General features: G+C 41.4%; 1 protein-coding gene across 1 annotated transcript; it reads right to left on the bottom strand.

The window, feature by feature from the left end:
- Positions 1-9,318: 9,318 nt before the first annotated feature.
- Positions 9,319-14,659, bottom strand: LOC143368064 (uncharacterized). The gene is made up of 2 exons (XM_076810437.1): positions 14,004-14,659; positions 9,319-10,081 (listed from the first exon to the last, which is right to left on the bottom strand). The coding sequence occupies exons 1-2, from the start codon at positions 14,126-14,128 to the stop codon at positions 9,319-9,321; spliced, it is 888 nt and encodes a 295-aa protein (XP_076666552.1). The 5' UTR covers positions 14,129-14,659.
- Positions 14,660-19,483: the final 4,824 nt, after the last annotated feature.

Below are 19,483 nucleotides of genomic sequence, written 5' to 3'. Positions count from 1 at the left end.
ATCTGTCGCTGCAGAAAGGTGAGATGGTTAAGTTAGGATTTTTTTTATATTTTTTATTATTTTTTTTATTTAGTTTATTTATTCACTTTTGTATTTATTTGCCTTACTAATCGCCAGTAGGTAGATCGACCGCGTCTCTCGCATTTACCCTACGTGTTGGGAGCATAAAATCCAGCAGCGTTGCACTTCGACAGGGCACGGACTCGGTCCGTCCGTCTAGTCGTCTCAACGAGTGGCCTCCGAGCCCGGGCCCAGCGGGGAGCCTCCGAGCTTCCACCGAGCTCGGCGGAAACTTGCTGGCGCCGTCCATAAGCATACTATAGAGGCTCGGAAGGCTCGGAAGGCTCGGCTCGGTCGCTGTATAAACCGACCTTTATCTGTATCGCGGGACGGCAGTACGTTGAGACGACGACGTTCCAAGAAAAGGGGTTTTTGTTCTATCAAAAATATTATTAATTAATAGGCAGGAGTATGATCAACGAGGGATTTCCCATAACGCTAGGCGTTGTTGATGCATACCCTGACTTAAAAGAAAAATTTTACGTTCCGAACGTAACACTGGAATGTTTCAATATTAGACTGGTTTTCTGTAAACTTGATAATTTATTTCATTTTTCAATTTTACATTCTCCTTCTGCAAATTTGAAATTTGTATTCTTAAGCTTACGTTTCCTGGGTGTACCTGCAGAGATCCATGCAGGAGTTTGTGTGCCAATATTAAAGTCTGATGGTACCAATGATTCCATTGTGGCATCGACAATGTCCCCTTGATGCGATGGTCCTGGAATTGCCAAAAAACAAAAATATATAAGATTAAAAACGTTTACTTTAATTTACTTAATTAATCATTTGGTTTTATGTACTGATAGCAATTTAGCTCTACCTTTTGCATTTTCTACAATACAATTTTTTTTTGCTGGAGGTTCTAAATCCAAAACATTCTTACAGCTGCTTTCCTCTTGGACATTTGTATCTAAGATGAAAATAGGAAATCATCAGTACATAATTGAAACATAATTGTTATACTTTTCTTGCAGGATGAAATATTAGATTAGTATAATTAAATATTAAATAAAATTAATATTTTTATTAATATACATACCTGACTCAATTTTCTTTGGGATAGCTGATGGTAGTAATCTATTTTTTGAAGGCCCCATGTACATATGATCTTCAAAATGCTTACTGCATAGTCTACGGTTTTTGTAATACGGTTGATATTCCGATGCAGGTAGATCTTCTCTACCACAAGCTTGAAGCCAGACCTTACATCTAAATAAAATGATCATATATAAGAACTAAACCATGTTATTGTTCCAAGAAATAAGTCTTATTATGACACTCAATCTTTGATATTATTTGAGACACTTTATGTCTTTATAATACTTACAAATTTTCATCCTTAGGAAATCTAAAAAAATGCGTTCCCTCCTCCCTTCCATTAAACGTATTTTTACAATTTTTGTAAGAGCATGAAACTCCACCAGACTTTTTAATACTCATTTTAGTATTTATAAAACCAACACTTTATATAAAAAAGCACTGCAGAAAAAGGAAAGAAGAGCAGCAGAAAGACAGACAAGAAAAGAAAGTATCGTAGAAAAGTAATAATATAAACAAAGAAGAAACAAAAAGGCACAAAAGGAAATAAAGCGAAAAAGACACTGTAAAAACTATTTATTTTTAAAAAATAAGGCTGTACAAAGGGAAAGAAATGGAAAGACAAAAGAAACGAAAAAAGCACTGTAAAATAAAAGTTATTTTCAGAAAATGAGACTAAGAAAAAATGAAATGGCACAAATGGAAAGAAAATAGGAAATATAAAACAGAAAAAACAGAAAGGTACAAAAGAAAAAGACGGAAACACCAAATAAAAGAAGGAAAAAGCGAACAAATTTAAGAAAATATTCTTAAGAAGCAGACTTTGAGCAGCACAAAATTAAAAATGTACGACACGCACGTCTGTAAGTTTCCAAAAGGAATGACCCATCCATAGCCGAAAGGTACAACTATCCATCCGCGAGACTTACTTGGGAAATTCCCAGTTTATGACATCTCGGGCCCGATGTACCCGAGGGGTCATAAACTCTCGATTGTTAAAAATAAGTTGCGCTGTGTTAAACACGAAACACTGCAAACAGAAACACACAAAACGCGCTCCCAAATATTTCAATTTTACCACAGTTCAACGAGTATTACCGAAGTTAACCGATCATTACCGAATGGCCATTTAAATTGGTTGTGTCATTTCGTCTCTCTCTAAAACTGGTTTCTTCGTCAGAGTGTCGCCTCTTGTTATACCTTCTCTTTGTAATAGGGTTTCCGATCTGAGATCGATTAATCGGAAGATCGATCTTTGCACCATAATTTTCCGATTTTTTTAATCAATTTTTCAGTATAGGTCGATCCTATGGAATCGATTCTTGGGGAACAGAAATCGTGTTCCAATTCTTTATTATTGTTATAGTTTCGGCTCGGCATAGCAGAAGTTTAATGAGAAAGTACAACAGAAGCAACAGAAGATTAACAAGAACAGGGTAACAGATATACAGTGGGTCAAAAAAGTATTGACACACGTACGGTTTAACTATAAGAGTAAGTGTTACTCGCTTTCGTACGCGACAAATTCTGTTCTAGGAACGTAAACATAAACAGAATTCACTGTTGCTTTTCTCAGTTAACACAATCAGTTTGTGTTTACACTTTGAACAAGAATCATGTCTACGAAGAAGAGCGAGTTATCATTGTGCGTGCGAAAGGAAATTCTTTCATTACATAAAAGTGGTGAGAGTTATCGAAAAATCGGTAATTCATTAAATTTAAGTTTCTCGACAGTGAGAAATGTAATAAAAAAATTTAAGGAAACTGGTAGCGTCGAGAACAAACCGCGATCAGGTCGTCCGCAAGTACTTACAACTAGAGAACGAAGAGACATCATCAAAGAAGCAATAAAAAATCCTTTTGTAAGTGCCAAAAGTTTATCTGTTGACATCGCAACATATTCGGGAAAAGAAGTGAATGCCCAAACAGTCCGAAATGTTTTACATTCTGCGGAAATTTATGGTAGAGCAGCGAGAAAAAAACCGTTCATTAATGAGAAGAATAGGGAGAAACGCTTCGGTTTTGCAAAAATATATATAAATAAGACAATGGAATTTTGGAAGACGGTTATTTTCTCGGATGAGAGCAAGTTTGATCTTTTCGGCTCTGATGGAAAAAGATTTGTATGGAGGAAACCGAATACCGAATTAAATCAAAAGAATATTATTCCTACAGTGAAATACGGTGGTGGTCACGTTATGGTATGGGGCTGTATGTCATACCATGGAGTAGGAAATTTGGTTTTTATTGACGGCATAATGAATGCAGACGTCTATATCGACGTGTTGCGAAATAATTTATTAACGAGTGCAACAAAAATGGGCATAAACGAAAAATTTATTTTCCAACAAGACAATGACCCGAAGCACACGGCAAGGAAAACAAGAGAATGGTTACTGTACAATGTACCAAAAGAACTCCCTACACCACCTCAATCGCCGGATATTAATCCGATAGAAAATCTTTGGCATATTTTAGATTTAAAAATCCGTAAAACGAAAATAAAAAATAAAAATGACCTAAAAGCGACACTTTTAGAAGAGTGGTCTAACATTTCACCGGAAATTACGCAAAAACTGGTCGAATCGATACCTAATCGATTACAGGCTGTAATTAAGGCCAAAGGCATGCACACCAAATATTAGGTAAGTTCAATATTGTTCATATTGTTTATTATTGTGCATTCCTCAATAACATCGTATGTGTGCCAATACTTATTTGAATATGGATTTTTCGATTTCTTTACTTTACTTCCTTATACCAAATAACTGAGAATTCTTAGTAAACATACTATTTATGTGTGTCAAAAGACACTAATAAACATAGTTAATATTAATAAATTACTTTATAGTTTAAAGATATTCCAAGAAAACTGGGTGTGCCAATACTTTTTTGACCCACTGTAATCGTTTACAATCACTAACACGCGAGAAATATGTAAGTGTCGTTCAATCCAACGTGCGACTTGTCCTTCCGGGGTATTGAAGGTCAGCAGCCAACGTAGCGCTGCATGGTCCGTCCTTACGATAAACCTTCGTCCGTAAAGGTAGTGATGGAAGTGTTCGATGGATTTCACCACTGCCAGTAGCTCTCTCCGGGTGACGCAGTAGTTCCTCTCAGCTTTCCCCAAAGTCTTGGAGAAGTAGGCGACAACCTTTTCTTGTCTTTCGTGTTCCTGTGAGAGGACGCCGCCTATGGCGAAGCCGGAGGCGTCCATGTCCAAAATGAAGTCCTTTCCTGCCACTGGGTACGCTAGTACCGGGGCTCCAGTGAGTCTCTTCTTCAGCTCCTGGAAAACTTCTTGGCATTCTTTGGTCCAACGGTAATCCTACTTGGTCTCGGTGAGGCGATGCAGGGGTTTGGCGATCCTGGGAAATCGTTCACAAATTTACGGTAATACGTGCACAATCCGAGGAAACTTCTTAAGGGGGTAGACACGTCACGTGACCTGGCCGATTCGGCAGGTCGGTATTACAGCATTTTTTTCTGCACAGAAATGGTAATACCGATAGATCCACGATTACCCGGTGAACGCGAGAGGGAGCTGTTTGCTATTTCTGTATTCTATTCTGAATAAGGAAAGAAATTCTCAGCTGTTCCGTTATACTTATAAAAATTTTAACGGAAAGTCGGCTGGTACTGTAAACGTAGAAAATTCATTGTACATTTTAATTACTTGAAATGTGCTTATGCTACAATATTCTACGTTAGCAGTAAGGAATTCTAAGTGAAAAGGGAAAATAGATGAGGGAATGTCCCCAGAAAATGAAATTTGTTAGGTTAGACATTTTTTTACTAGCAAAGCACCGAAACAGAACATGAAATACACTTATTACACGTCCTCTGCAGAAAGCAGTTATCAACAAACATTATATATACAAAATTGTATTGAATGTTGAATTGGGCTAGTGAAAATGCGCAGGCTGGATGCGCGTGATTATTATGTGGTCGGCTCCTCGAAGTGACAGAAAATATAACCTAATTGTTATACCCGATTTCATAAAGATACTGTTGGAGCGTAATAATAATGTTTTGAAAGGATGCTAAAAAGTTCACAAACGTTTCGTAAAAGAACGAAATTGCCACTAAACATTTGTTGTCAGATAGCATACATTTAGGTTATATTTTCTGTCACTTCGAGGAGCCGACCACATAATAATCACGCGCATCCAGCCTGCGCATTTTCACTAGCGGATTTCATGAACGAATTCTGAACTGGAATAATTATGAAACACAATGTTTACGGAGTTTATTACTATTTTATGATGCTTCAATTCCTTTAATGTTCCTGTCCATATAACCGTTGGCTATTAACAAATAATATAAAAAAAGGAATCAAAAATATTGGGAAACACCGAAGTTATGATTTTTTTCCCGCGAATCCTATGTTACGTGCCCCACTGTCGGACGTTACCATCGCAGGCCACCCCGACGCAAAGGATAGAATAATGATTACACGGGTGTACATACGACTGAACTATATTGTTACATAGAGCAATATCGGTTACAACTATGGCGTTCGGTACAAGATAGTCTTCTGGTCGTCGTCCCGACCGTCGTCTCGAAGGTGGCCGACCTTCTTCTATATTCAGCTACGAGCACCAGCAGGCTATGCACCGGCCTAAACCCGGTGTTCGCAACACTGCTCTTCCCTCTGAAGGAGCGGACGTCTCGGTCGCATTGAATCCTCTTCGGAATCTTCGTACCCCTGCCTGAAGAAGTGGTCGTGCAGTCCCGTGGCTTCTTCAGACATCCGCCTCGGCATTTGCCTTCTCGCTCAGGGGAAAACCACGGAAAAACCCTGAGCAAAGCGTGGGTAAAACGGGACTTCTCGATCTGCCACGACGAAACGCTCAAACTTCTGGTCCCACGATGTCTCTGGAACTCTGCAGCTTTCTGTCCCACGACGTCTCCAGAACTCCGCAGCTACTTGTCCCGCGACGTCCCTGAAACTCCACTCTGGAACGTTCCACGTTGACTCCAACGCTCCGACGCTGCATTCTCCTTCGTGCAGACTCCAGCGCTGCCTCCAGGCAGCCTCCTCCAGAAGGACGTCCGACGACGTCTCCACTGCTTCGGCGACGTTCCCTCCTCCTCGTCGAATCCTTGGTCGCGGTCGACCTCTCCTCCAGGGACTCGTCCTCGATGTCCTTCAGGTGTCCGTGCGAGCTTGGCACTTCAATCTCTTCCCGGCTCCGGATTTCATGCAAAAGGGACGGAGAATTATATTATTATTAATTTACTTTATAATTAACATTTACTTTAATTTGAGAAAATCCGTTGGGGCTGAAAGAACCGGGAAGACGGAAAGGCGATACGGAACCGATAACAGGGGATCACGGCTCATGAGCATGTTATCGGACCGTTTTCCGATCAATCTGCCCAGCATTCCAGCTCGTCTGCGTTGTCTTCTGGACTTCTTGTCCTCTTCTCCCTCTCTCAGGCCTTGGCTTTCAGATGGCCCCTTTCCTCTTCGTGGCTTCTGGTGCTGACCCAGGGGACCGTCCTGTGCGTCCTGTTAACGCTCCCGTCTCCGCGACATCTCCTCCAGCCGATCCAAGCAGTCGCACCGCTTGTCCGACTGGTGGTTGGAGATGCCATTTCCCGGCTGCTGTCCACCCTGTTGAGGCGGACCTCTTGGTTTACACAAACCGGGGAGAAGCCAAGATCCACGCCAACAGGGCTAGAGAAGCGGTTCCACGTATGTCCGCGCTCCACTGCGGACTGCTACTCTGTCGTACCACAGACGGGGAATTCGGGAAAGCGTATCCAGGCCGCGGTGGCAGTCCCCCGACACCTTGTCCCTCGTCGTGGGGTTTCGTGCTCTCTGAAACATTTTAAAGAAACAGAGGGCTGGGCTACGAAGGTAGTCTCCGCAGCCCAGTCCAGTAGATTAGCTTAGACTAATCTTCAGACTCTTCGTTCAGAACTTCAAACTCTCTCCTCGAGCGAGAGACTTCCTGGATCTTTGGTCGGCGAACGACCCATCCTGTCTAAACAACTACACTCTTCGGGGCTCTCTCTCATGGGGAATTAGTGACTTTGGATTGAAATTGCTTATTTCACAGCTCTTCATATGCGCTGGATGCACTCGCCGGTGCACTAGTGACTTTGGATTGCAATTGCTTATTTCACAGCTCTTCATATGCGCTGGATGCACTCGCCGGTGCACTAGTCACTTTGGATTGCAATTGCTTATTCCACAGCTCTTCATATGCGCTGGATGCACTCGCCGGTGCTATCGCGATGTTTTCATCCATCGTTTTATGTACTTTCTTGTGTACACGTAGCTGTTCCTCCTTTTTGTGTGTACGGAGGTTCTCTAATCGGCTGTTGTCGATTGTATCTGCTATCTATAATTTCTGGCAACATGCAGTCCTCATAGAACTTGCTCAGTTTGTCTTCCATTTCTGTTGCCCAGAATCGATCATCTCTCGTTACTGTTGTAACCTTCATTCCTTTCGGCGTCCATAAACAAAAATAGGCCCGTTGCCTTTTCGTTATGTGCAATTGTCCTTGCACTTGATAATAGTAATGATGATTTTGATTCATGTCATTACCCTTGAAAATACGCCGTATATTACCAAGTTGCTTTATTGCTTCAGCAGGTGTTAAATCCTTGGCCGATTCAGGACACTTTACTTCGACGATTTTATCATGGTCCACGAGGCCGTCAGGAGTTGCACCTAAGGGAGGCACAGTGTCATCGATGAAGAGGCCACATGGTAGAATATGGATTCCTAATTCTTCTTCCATTTGTCTCAAGGCGTTTGCCTCGTTTTCCCTTCCGTATTGGAGAGCAGACAAATTTGGAAGTTGCGGGTACATTATACTCTTCACAGTATTTGCCCGTGGTGTAGTGTTTCGTAATCGGCATACCTTGCCGAAATTGGATGCAGTTAGTATTTTTTTTCTATAACTAATCCACTTTTCACTATTCGCCTGATTGCGAGTTTCCTCTTCGATCTCGCATCGCATTCTTTGCCAGTCATGGAGTACTGCCGCGTGCCTTTTACATTCGGAAGAGTATACTGTCTCTTCCATATCTGGTTTTTGTGCGTTAGGGCCGTAATCCTGGTCGCACGATTGTTTTTTATTTCGGAAGGAGGATGCTTTCGCTTCTTTTTTATATTCCCTTGCTTTTTCTGCTGCACGCTTCCGACGTCCTTCCAGCTTTCTTACCATAGTTGACGGCTCTTTATCCATTGCCGTACTTAATCTGCTAAACGCCTCTTTTGTATTATATTGGACGACTGCAGCGGAGACTCTGCCCTGATACGAGCCCCCTCGTCCAAAGTTTATCCTTTTGCCTCCGATGAATTTGGCAATGATATTATTAAAACCTTCAACAGCATTGTTATTTAAACCGTGCAGCAAACTGTCAGCTTTAGGGAAAAGTGGCTGCATCGCTTCTTCGATACTCTGATAAATACCAGCTTCTCTCAACCTTGGTACGTAGTCCTCTCTGTTTGGATCAGAGTATTTCTTACAGAAGTATGCTAACTTCTGACACTCCTTGTGTTCACCGAAAACGTGACTCGGTACATTCCTCAAGTCTTCCTTCAAATTTCTTACTCGTTCCTCGAGTGTTATTTCTTCTTGCAACCGGTATTCTGCAGCTTTCTTTATACCAGTACGCAAGCGGAGAGCATTATTCTTTACGACAGCTCTTAGGTCTTTATCGCGGCCTTTTGTTGCGATTTCGTTTATTTTTTTACTGAAATTGCGTAGCAGGTGATTGGTGCATTCTATTTTTCGTACCTGCACCAGGTAGTTTTTATATGGATCACTGTCCAATATCTTTTTGTACACACTGCTATCGCCATCGGCAACTAATATAGTGTATATTAGGCCGTGCATATCTATGATGCAATTGAAGCCTTCGACAATAGCAACACTCTCTATGCCAGTTGAACTCTGATTACGGCCCCAGTTCTTGAAGCAACGATGCTCGCGCGGTTCTTCCTTCTTCGTACCTGCTATTTGGCAAGTCATGCAGAATTTATTCTTCACGCTGATGTACAGCACTTTCTTCGTGTAGTATCCCACGATGGCTCCTACGCCAGAGAGAGAATTGTAATCTCCTCCGCGGTAGGACCTTTTCATCCAGCTGCCATCCGCGACAACTGGAATAAACGGTAGATTGGATTCTGCATGTACGTCGCCTCTTGATATAGCTAATTCTTTCTCCTCTTTTCCTGCATCTTCCATTTCGCGTTATGCGGCCACTTCGAGGGCATCGATTAGGTCATTCTGACATTTCTCGTAGATCCTTTTCGTCATACAGGATACGTTCACGGCAGTCAGTATGTCCTCCAGTTGATTATATCCGCCGCCCGTCATCATTGTTGCGGAAACAGCGGCGCGGTTGATATCCATAGTGGCATCACTCTTCCGAAGACAGGATATGTGCTCTGTGTATTTGCACATTTTGCACTCTACATAATACACATTTTCTAGTCCATTCCGTTGACATCTAATTATTTCAAAATGTTCGATGCCACAGCCAATAGTGGAATGTTTTCCAAGATTTTGTATTTGTTCGAAAACATAAGGAAAATCAACGAAGTCTACTCCTTCTGAAATTGGATTTTCCGGCTGTTCTGGTTCTGTATTTTCTACCACCCAGTAATCAGCATCGCTTCCAACATCTTGAGTCGTTTCGTCGTTGATGTCTCTTACGGATTGTATCTCATCGCTGTCTCTGTCGAAATCTATGTCTTGCACAATTCTTTCTTCGTTCGACTCGAAATGCACATCTTCTACAATTTCCTCTTCGTCCGCATTGAAATTTATTTCTTCAATAATATCTTCTGCGTCCGTATCGAAATGTACTTCTTCTACAATTCCTTCGATAATTGGAGAATCTTCAAAATTTTCATCCGCAGCAGATGTGCTTGGATGTGTTCCGTATGAGATACCTGCTTCCGCCACGGTATCCTGAATTACAGTGAGGCACGCTGTGTTCTTCAATCGTTGCCTGCACGTAAAGAGTCAATAATCAGTAACACGTGGCACATATATGGAAATAAGAAAAACATACAGCAGAAAAGAAAATCAAGCATAGTAAAAGAAGATATACAGTAAAATCTCGATGTAAGCGAAAGCCTCGGAACGATACCCCTGTACGTGTGAGACAATACTAACGCAATCAAAATTTAAAATTTGTATTTTTGGTTTCATTTTCATGAAACTTCTACCAACATGTTTGTTACAATCTCCTAATTAAAATGATACCAAATACAACATAAATCGGACAACTTTTACTTATCGTGAATACGAATCGTTTATATTTATATAATTATCCAAACCATATCATGTTTGGTGTCATTTTAATCAGAAAGTCCTCACAAATATGTTGGTAAACAATTTATAAAGAGAGCCAAAAATAAAATACTTTTAATTGTGAACCTCGTTTGTATCGGTGTTGTCTCTCACCGATTTTCAATTTCGGATCGGGTTATACGATCGGCCCTCGAGCCATATTACACGCTTCACTGGTTCCAAGAGGGAACACTCCAACTAAGGGTGATATAAATTAACACCAATCATACATAGTCATGATTTTAAACCCTAATCGAGATGTTACTGTGGTTCCTATATTTTTAGAAGTTTGTCGATAGAAGCCTAGAACGTAGGAGAAGAGAGCGAGTGGAAAAAAGGACTGCCGATTGTCTCCAACTTTTTCATTCGCTATACTTCTCTGCGGCCGAAACATATTACCACTAAATATGTGTTATTCAAATTATACCGTGTTTGGTGTCATTTATCATTAGAGAAACATCACAAATGTTACGATACTATGTTCATGAAAATATTGTTATTGCATTACTGTGAATATCATCCTAATTTATCTTCGCGATACGAAGAAGGACGTGATACAAATGTTCTTCTTAGACAACGTGATCCCCTCGCTACGCAAACCGAAGGACATGCACTTTTGGCCCGTTTTCTTTTCACACGCACACATCTGCACAACCGTCTCTGCTACTCGCAAGCGGAGGCAGCCACAAGCAGACATGCTGTGCTGCGATACGCGGCTGTGTGTGTGTGGAGGCACGCGTGCACTTGACCGCGTGTGAAAAAGAATACTTTTCGCATTTCAATCCTGGGTAATTCAACGCAAAATCGGACATTTTTCGGAGTACCATTTGGGATTTTTGTGAAACTTGCATATGTTGTAGTGTTTAGTGATACATAAATGTATTTCAAAGCATATTTTAAATTTTCAACATTGTGGAAATTGACTTTGTTTCCATTCAATTATAACTGTTGAACTAAGAGAAAGGTAAGAATGACCCGATATGAAAGTGTATAACTGTCAAGACAAATTCAACCATATGGTGTGCTATGACTTTCAAGGCCACTGAAGATTATGAATGAAAGAAATAGATAGTTGTATATTGTAGCACGCACGGCTGAGTCTGTCGAGCCGGTGCTGGACGGCGCAGCGTCACATTCAATTAATTTTCATGCCACCAATTCTAAAGTGTTCGCGTTTCTGAAAACGTGACCATAAAGAGCACAAGTACGGCTGTATCCTCATTTTTTTTCAAATTTTTAAATAGTGCCCTGCTAGTATAAAATTGCATTTGTTTAAAACAATTTCAGAAGGAATGGTCTAAAATTTGTTTTTTTTTAAGAGACATCATTTTTATTGGGTACTTTTCCCCAGTGTAAGCACTCAAAAGCACATTCTTACCTGTCTCTTTGTTCAACAGTTATAATTGAAAACAGTCAATTTCCACAATCTTGAAAATTTTTAAACTCGCGTGGAATGACCCTCCTTGAATGTCTAGAATACTGTAGAGAGAGGGAGAGAGAGGGAGAGAGAGGGAGAGAGAGAGAGAGAGAGAGAGAGAGAGAGAGAGAGAGTTGGTAATAATACAATTGAAATGGTACAGCATTGTACATGACACACAGGACCATATTTCTAATAAATTATACCCTGAAGAAATAAAAATATTGCCAAAAAAACATTTTGTCCTTTTGCGCATTCAGACAATACTCCGCAGAGAGGATAGACCGGAAATCCAAATCATTGTCATATTTTTAACGTTGTACCTCAATTCAACGAGGGGCTGCAGGGTGGTCTTTCGTTTTATGGAACGTTGTAAAATAATGAAGAAACGAAGGGTCCGAGAAACACGTGTCGTTTGCCTTTCGCGAAATAAACCCTACTTGACCGCGCCGATGTTGTAGATCCGTCTGGTTCTCGTCCACGAGCACGCTTTCCAGCACATCACCCTGTCTGTTTAGATAGCTTTTCGAAAGCGTGGTACTGACCTCGACTTTCGTTACCCTCGCACAAGGCGAGTCGATGGGGGCGCGCGAAGAATTGTTTTCGATTTTTCGGCAAGGGCTGCCTGCCTGTAGCACAGATGGGCAAAATTTTTGCCTGTACGGCCCTTGGGGTCAGTTTTACAATTGAAGGCACCCTTTTAAAAATTTGAAAAAAATAGGAGGATATAGCCCTGTTTGTCCTCTTTACGGACATGTTTTAAAAAACGTGGACATTTTAAAATTGGCCAAATGAAAATTAATTGAATGTAATGCTGCGTCAAATCGCACCGGCTCGACTGACTGAGCCGTGCGATACTCGCAGCGGCCAAGCGGCTATATCTGCTATTCTTATACAGCGTTCTATAATATGATAAGTATTTGTAAAAAACTGAAGAAGGAAAATTTTCTTCTGTTTTTTATACACAACATAATACGGTCTATCATCTTTTGGTGTTCGCGATATTTTCCGTGAATCGAAGGTGACCTTCCTAATAATTTTTATTAGGTACTCTTATATCTCCAGTGTAAGCACCCAAAGGTCATTTTTATCGGTTTCTTAGTTCAAAAGTTACAATTTTTGGAAAAAAGTAAACACTACATTTCAAAGAGCTGCAACATCCACAATTTTTTAAATTTTCAAAAATTCTTCGAGATATGTTAATAAACTACAACATATCCAAGTTGTACCAAAATCCGAAATGTTACTCCGAAAAGTGTCCGAGTTCACGTGGAATGATCCTATGATGAGAGCAAATATGATATAATGTCGACCATTTTTGGTCGAAACCGATATTACATCGTGTAACGTGTACGAGAAAATCTGTGTGAAAATATCTTGCTACGAAATAGAATTCGCTTTCAGCGTAGTAGTATCCACAAGTGGAGGGTACTTTAGAAGTCATAAACATTGCCCGGACTGGGCCAAAGGTTTCCAGTGAGGCCTGGAGAATGTTTCGAAGAATGCGCTTTTCAATGAAAGAATTTTGCTGAAGATACACATGGACGTATATATTGCGGACAAAATTCAACAAAAGAAAAAGCACTGTGTATTTCGTATTCCACGAGTAACTACATATGCTGAACATCGAATCGCAAATCATTGATGACTGTCGCTAATTTTAAACATTATCTTCTACGTCACATAAATAGAATTTAAAGTGCATGTTTCATCCATTCGAAGCTACGTACAACGATTGAAATAGTCGCAACTGCATTATAAAGGAAGCATACCTAACGAAACGCGGATAGTTTGAAAGTTTTATGCTAATAAAACGCATATAGTTTCTATAACATATATAACGAAATTTAAAATTTCTACATTTCGTCTCATCGGCATGAAAGTTGCAGGAACGTGCTGTTGACAGTTTTTCACATCAAAATGAGTCCAAACACGATATAAATCGGATTATTAATTAATTAAATAATGATGAACATGCGTTGCGGTGCGAATAGCATAGAATATGCGTACGTAAAGCGTGAAAGATAGCTGTGTTGATATACATACATATTTCAAGAATATGAATAATACTATATTATATACAATAAAATACCGTGCTACTACTACTACTACATCTCAAACTATGACTTCATACAAATCTGTACCATAAAACGTAACTTACCTTTCTAGACGTTTTTTATTTTTTCTGGACAAACGCTTTACAGATAGCATAGGGCGCTTCCTTTTTATATCACCCTTCGAATTGCGCTGGTTTCTGGCATCTGCGGCTTCATTCTTTGATTCCATGGCAATGGAATGATCACACACACTTATCAACACTACAGTGACGAACCACGCGGAAATGGAACAATTCACAAATTATGAATATTCCATATATCAATATCCGCGCATCAAATAAAAGCCCGATTGCTTTCTCCGTCTTCACCGTAGTGCAAACGACAAGAAACTGATCAGCTAGCGTTGTCGGTGCATTGGTTACAGATGCTGAGAGGCTAAACAGAAAATGGTGGGAAAGGGACGGATATACGCGTCCTGTTCCTCTCTTTCTCATTAGGATTGGTGGTATGCTGATACATTTACGTAGATTGTATATCTATTTCCGGGAATACTGTCTGGTGCTCAGAAATGTGCACAGGAAAGAATTTTTGATTATCCTGTGCATACTCTTTTGACGTATCACCGACTTTATTAGCGAGGAATTCATATTTCGTTCTACCATTATCCTTTCCCATTTGCCTGACGGTGATGAAGGAACACCCGCAAGTATGCGCGAGCACGCGCCGCGTTTTCAAACCTTTGCGCATTCGAACTTTTACGCGGGCCGATGACGCTCTGCTCGGTCCTTGGTGCGAGTGAAATACAAAATCTTGAGGGAGTGAGAAAGGCAATTCGGGCCCTGTCCACCCTTGAGGGTAGCAAAGGCTCGAGCGTCAGAAAAAAAGCGACTGCCAAGCAGTAAAGATCGTAAGTACCTTCGCGCTTGCTATCCCTGTCTTTTTCACTATATGTGCCGGTTATTCTGAAAGTGGGCCACGTCCAAATTTTTCGTTTGTTACATTTCACTTAATTTTTATGTATTCTATCAACGTGATATATGATAAACGTAAAGTTCAATTTCTTTTCTTTTTCGACCGACGCCACTTTCATAATAACTGACATACTTTTACATTTTATTTCCAAACCAAGACTGTATTTAGACATATTCCGGGTAAAGTTTCCGATTACCGTCATAGTATTGTTGTAATTTTTTGTGCAAAATCTATCGTGTGAACTGTGATTGTTTGAGTGTCCGCGTGTTTCTCAAGCTGCGTATCGCCATTGCGAGGCTGCCTCGCATGGCACACCTCGCGGAGTGGACAGTCTGGAGACTACCTCGACTATGTTTATTTTACGAGGCATCAGCAGTCGATTTTTCGACGTGCTCAAAGGTGCCTCGCAGCCCCATGATCAAAAATCGCATGGCTCGGGCGACGCAAATATCCTGCTGGAGGTAGCGCGAGACTGTCGCACGCGCCTCCCTCGCAAAGTGATCATGATCGAGGTAGTCTCCAGACTCTCCACTCCGCGAAGCGTGCCTCGCGCGGCAGCCTCGCAATGTCGATATGCAGCTTCACGCTCAGAGATTTGTGTATTCATTCTCATGTAGACCAGAGATGGGCAAAAATAATATCTAGATATACTCGAATAAAAGATACTTTACGTTTATTCGTTATTCACAGCTTTGAATAACACGATTTATCTTCATTCGAAACATCACGGATAAACAAATTTCAAGAAGAATCAGAGTTGGGCAAAAAGTAAACTAATTACAAATTACGATTAAAATGTAATTGTGTAATCGTAATTTGTAATTAGTTTACTTTTTGCCCAACTCTGATTCTTCTATTGCATTTTCTTACGTTCAATAATTTCAATGTTTCTTCGACTCGTTTTTAGATGTCTGAGAAAAGAACCGTTCAAAATGTAGAAGAGGAAGGGACTCCGTCTCGTGGACGGAGTCCGCGCAAGGAAAGCACTCCGTCCTCGAGACGGAGTCCGCCGACGCCATCTGCGACAACGCTATGGATGGAGAGAGCGGTGGAATACAGGCAGAAGGTATGTAGATAACCATTTCTTACATTTTCATGAAAGTGTGAAAGCGTCTAGTCATTATTGCAGTAATTAACATAAGATTTATGTTTATTGTTCATATTACAGTACAGCCAGCTGAAAAAAAATCTCCGCAAAGAGATTTATGGAGGCGGAAGAGGTGGAAGAGGAGGGCGAGGAGGGAGAGGATGGAGAGGAGCGAGAGGAGGAAGAGGAGGAAGTCGAGGAAGAGGAGGGAGTGGAGGAAGAGGAGGTAGAGGAGGAAGAGGAGGAAACATAATAAATTATAATTTTTATAATTAATAAATCAAATTAACAATTACATATTTAGTCGTCATTTTTTTATTCGAAAGCCTTACATCTGTCGGCCATGATTAATTTTCTCGTATTTATTCGTACTTTAGTTGCGAATCATATATTTAGTCGAGAAAGTACGAATAAATACGAGAAAAATATTCATGGCCGATAATTGAATTAACCACGATTAAATTAATTCAATCATAGTGCTTCAAATAAAAATTCTATAACAAAAATATCTATACTTTTTTTCATTTGTAAGAGATGTTATAAGTATAAATGAATAAAACACGAGTATATCTTTTCTAAACATTTCTAAACGATATACTCGTGTTTTATTCATTTATACTTATAACATCCCTTATACATTATAGTACACATGCATCAAATTTTGTATTTATTGAGCCACATTATACTCCGTACATGCCCACTGTAACGTATACGTCACATTTAGAAAATGATATTTCCACTGGCTTTTTTGGGAAAAAGAACAATCAAGTACATGTATTGGCACCATTTTTCAGTTAACTAAACGCAATAAATAATTGTTTTCCGCCGGGAAAATTGTCTGCGCACTAAAGTAATGTCCATCTATGGTATTTTGTCATATAATTGAAGCAGTGAGAGCAACAACGGACTCACCCACATTTTTTTTCGAAAGTGAGTTAGTAGCAATAACGTATTCCAATAGGCTTTACTAATCATATCGATGGCCTAGTGCACACATAAATAATACAACAATGCAAAAAGTATTTATTTAATTATAAAGTATCATTGAATGATTGATCCTGTGAAAAACGCTAAAAGGGGACATACAATATGTGTGCATTCCATCGATGTACAATAGGAAAAATTTTTGTTTGAAGTAGGTTAGTCCGTTGTTGTTCTAACTGCCTGAATTACTATGACATAAATACGACAGCGATTTCAAGTGATGTATATGTAACGGTAAAAGCGTTAATTTAGTAAATGTATACAATCCCCAGCAGTTCCTATGTCAATGTATGCCTAAAATGAATATAACCTAACCTACAATCGTCCGAAAATGCATACATTGACTCCTTCATGCTTTTATTGTGGCTCGTATATCCAGCTATCGCTTCAGTTTTGCTATGAATCCACGTTGGCAGTCCTCCCGAGTAGGCGCCATCACGTATCTACTACCTTAACTAAATTTGTCACGTGACTTGCTCTGTATTATCGCCAATATGGCGGAACTCTGATTTGGGAAAACAGTCACGATTTTTCGTTTTTCGTTCTTATATGAGCAGATTTTGGCCTAGGAGAGGTCTCATTCGAAAGAAGAAGATTCAATGCGGAGTGCTCTGCTCACCGTTTGTCACAAAACTCTTTTAGTGACCTAAAAATGCTTGGATTCTGCGGGGATATTTTGTCGACGTTTGCTTTACTTTGGACACTGATATTATTACATATCAACACAATCTCGTTGAACCATGAGCAGAGCGCTCCGCATTGAACCTTTCTCTTTCAAATGAGACCTCGCCCAGCCCCAAATCTGCTCATATAAGGACGAAAAACGAAAAATCCCGAACCCATGTTTCGGGCCAGATTGTGTCGGTATACAGCGCGCTGCATTACCCGTGTCTACCCCCTTAATTCCGTGATATTCTTCGGCTGTGGCCATTCCGATATTGCTCTGATCTTCTCCGGATCCGTCTTGACTCCGCTCTCGGTGACGATGTGGCCCAGATACTTCACTTCTCGGCAGAAGAAGGAGCATTTCTTGGCGCTCATCAATAGTCCGGCTCGACGTAGGCGTGAAAACACTGCTCGAAGGCGTTCGAGCTCCTGCTCGAAGTCATTCCCGTAGATGATGATGTCGTCCAAGTAAACTAAGCAGATCTTCCAGGTCAAATCTTGTAGTACGTCTTCCATCAGGCGTTCGAACGTTGCGGGGGCGTTGCACAATCCAAAGGGCATCACCTTGAACTGCTACAATCCTGTTCCTACAGAAAAAGCAGTTTTCTCTCGATCCTTTTCGTCCATAGAGATCTGCCAGTATCCGCTCTGCAAGTCCACAGTCGAGAACCACGAAGATCGGGCGAGTGCGTCCAGGGTATCCTCGATCCGGGGAAGAGGATACGAGTCCTTCTTCGTAATTTCGTTCAGGTGTCGGAAATCTACGCAGAATCTTATGGTCCCGTCCTTCTTCTTTACGAGGACGATCGGAGAGGACTAGGGACTCCGTGACTCTTCGATCACGCCCCGGGCCTTCATCTTCCGGAGCAGTTCTTCTACCTCTGCTCGACGATGTAGAGGCAGCCTCCGCGGCGCCTGTTTTATGGGTGGGCAGTCTCCAGTGTTAACAGTGTGTTTCACCCGATCACAGTTCCCGATCTGGTTCAAATCCGTGGCAATAACATCCTGAAATTCATAGAGCAGGTCAGCAAACAGCTTCTTCTGGCTTTCTGACAAACCTGGCGAGCAGCGTGTGTACAGCTTCTCCAAATGCTGCGGGACGACCGTTTCCTTCTCTTCTTCCTGCTGCTTCTTCTCGGCGGTCGGCTCGCCCAGGCGTATCTTTGGTTTGCCGGGAAGGCACAGCATATTCCGGGACAGGTCGATGCTGCAACCGTGTTTCTTCAGGAACGCTGCTCCCAGGATGCACTTCTCCACCATGTCTACGATGTAGAAGTCTTCTACGCTCGAAAGTCCTCCGATGTTGACTTCCAAGCTCTTCTTACCGAAGACTTTAATTTTCTCACCCGTAGTGGAACAAATGTCGAGTCTCGTCCGGACGATGCCCTTCGACGGACACAACTCTTTGTCCAGAAGGTTAACGGGGGAACCCGTGTCTAAGATAATTCTACAGGGTTTCCCTCCAATTTTTCCACATACGCATGTTTCCTTGCATGGAATTTCTGGATCTCCAGTCACCTCCCGCATCGCCACACTCTTGACGACCGGGGGACTGTTCCTCAAGGTTCGGCGTCTCCCCCTTACACCGTCCGCTTCCTGTTTCCCGAGTTGGGTCTCCTAGGGGCGCCGTTGGTCTGGCCGTTCTTGGCCTTGAAGCAGTCTCTTTGAACGTGGCCCGTCTTGCCACAGAGCCAGCAGGTAATCCTTGGTGTGTCGTCGATCCGGTGCTCCGGCTTGTCGGTCCTCCTCCTCTTTTCCGGGAACCTTGTAAATTCGGAGGGTTTAACCTTCCGTTTCTCTGAGTACCTTTCTCGTGACTCAACCGGGGGGCCGCAAGACATCGCCTCAACGGCCTCAATTTCCAGTGCTCTGGTC

Source organism: Andrena cerasifolii, chromosome 4 (genome assembly GCF_050908995.1).
Source record: "Andrena cerasifolii isolate SP2316 chromosome 4, iyAndCera1_principal, whole genome shotgun sequence".
Lineage (NCBI taxonomy): Eukaryota > Metazoa > Arthropoda > Insecta > Hymenoptera > Andrenidae > Andrena > Andrena cerasifolii.
This window is presented reverse-complemented; position numbering and strand designations above follow the sequence as displayed.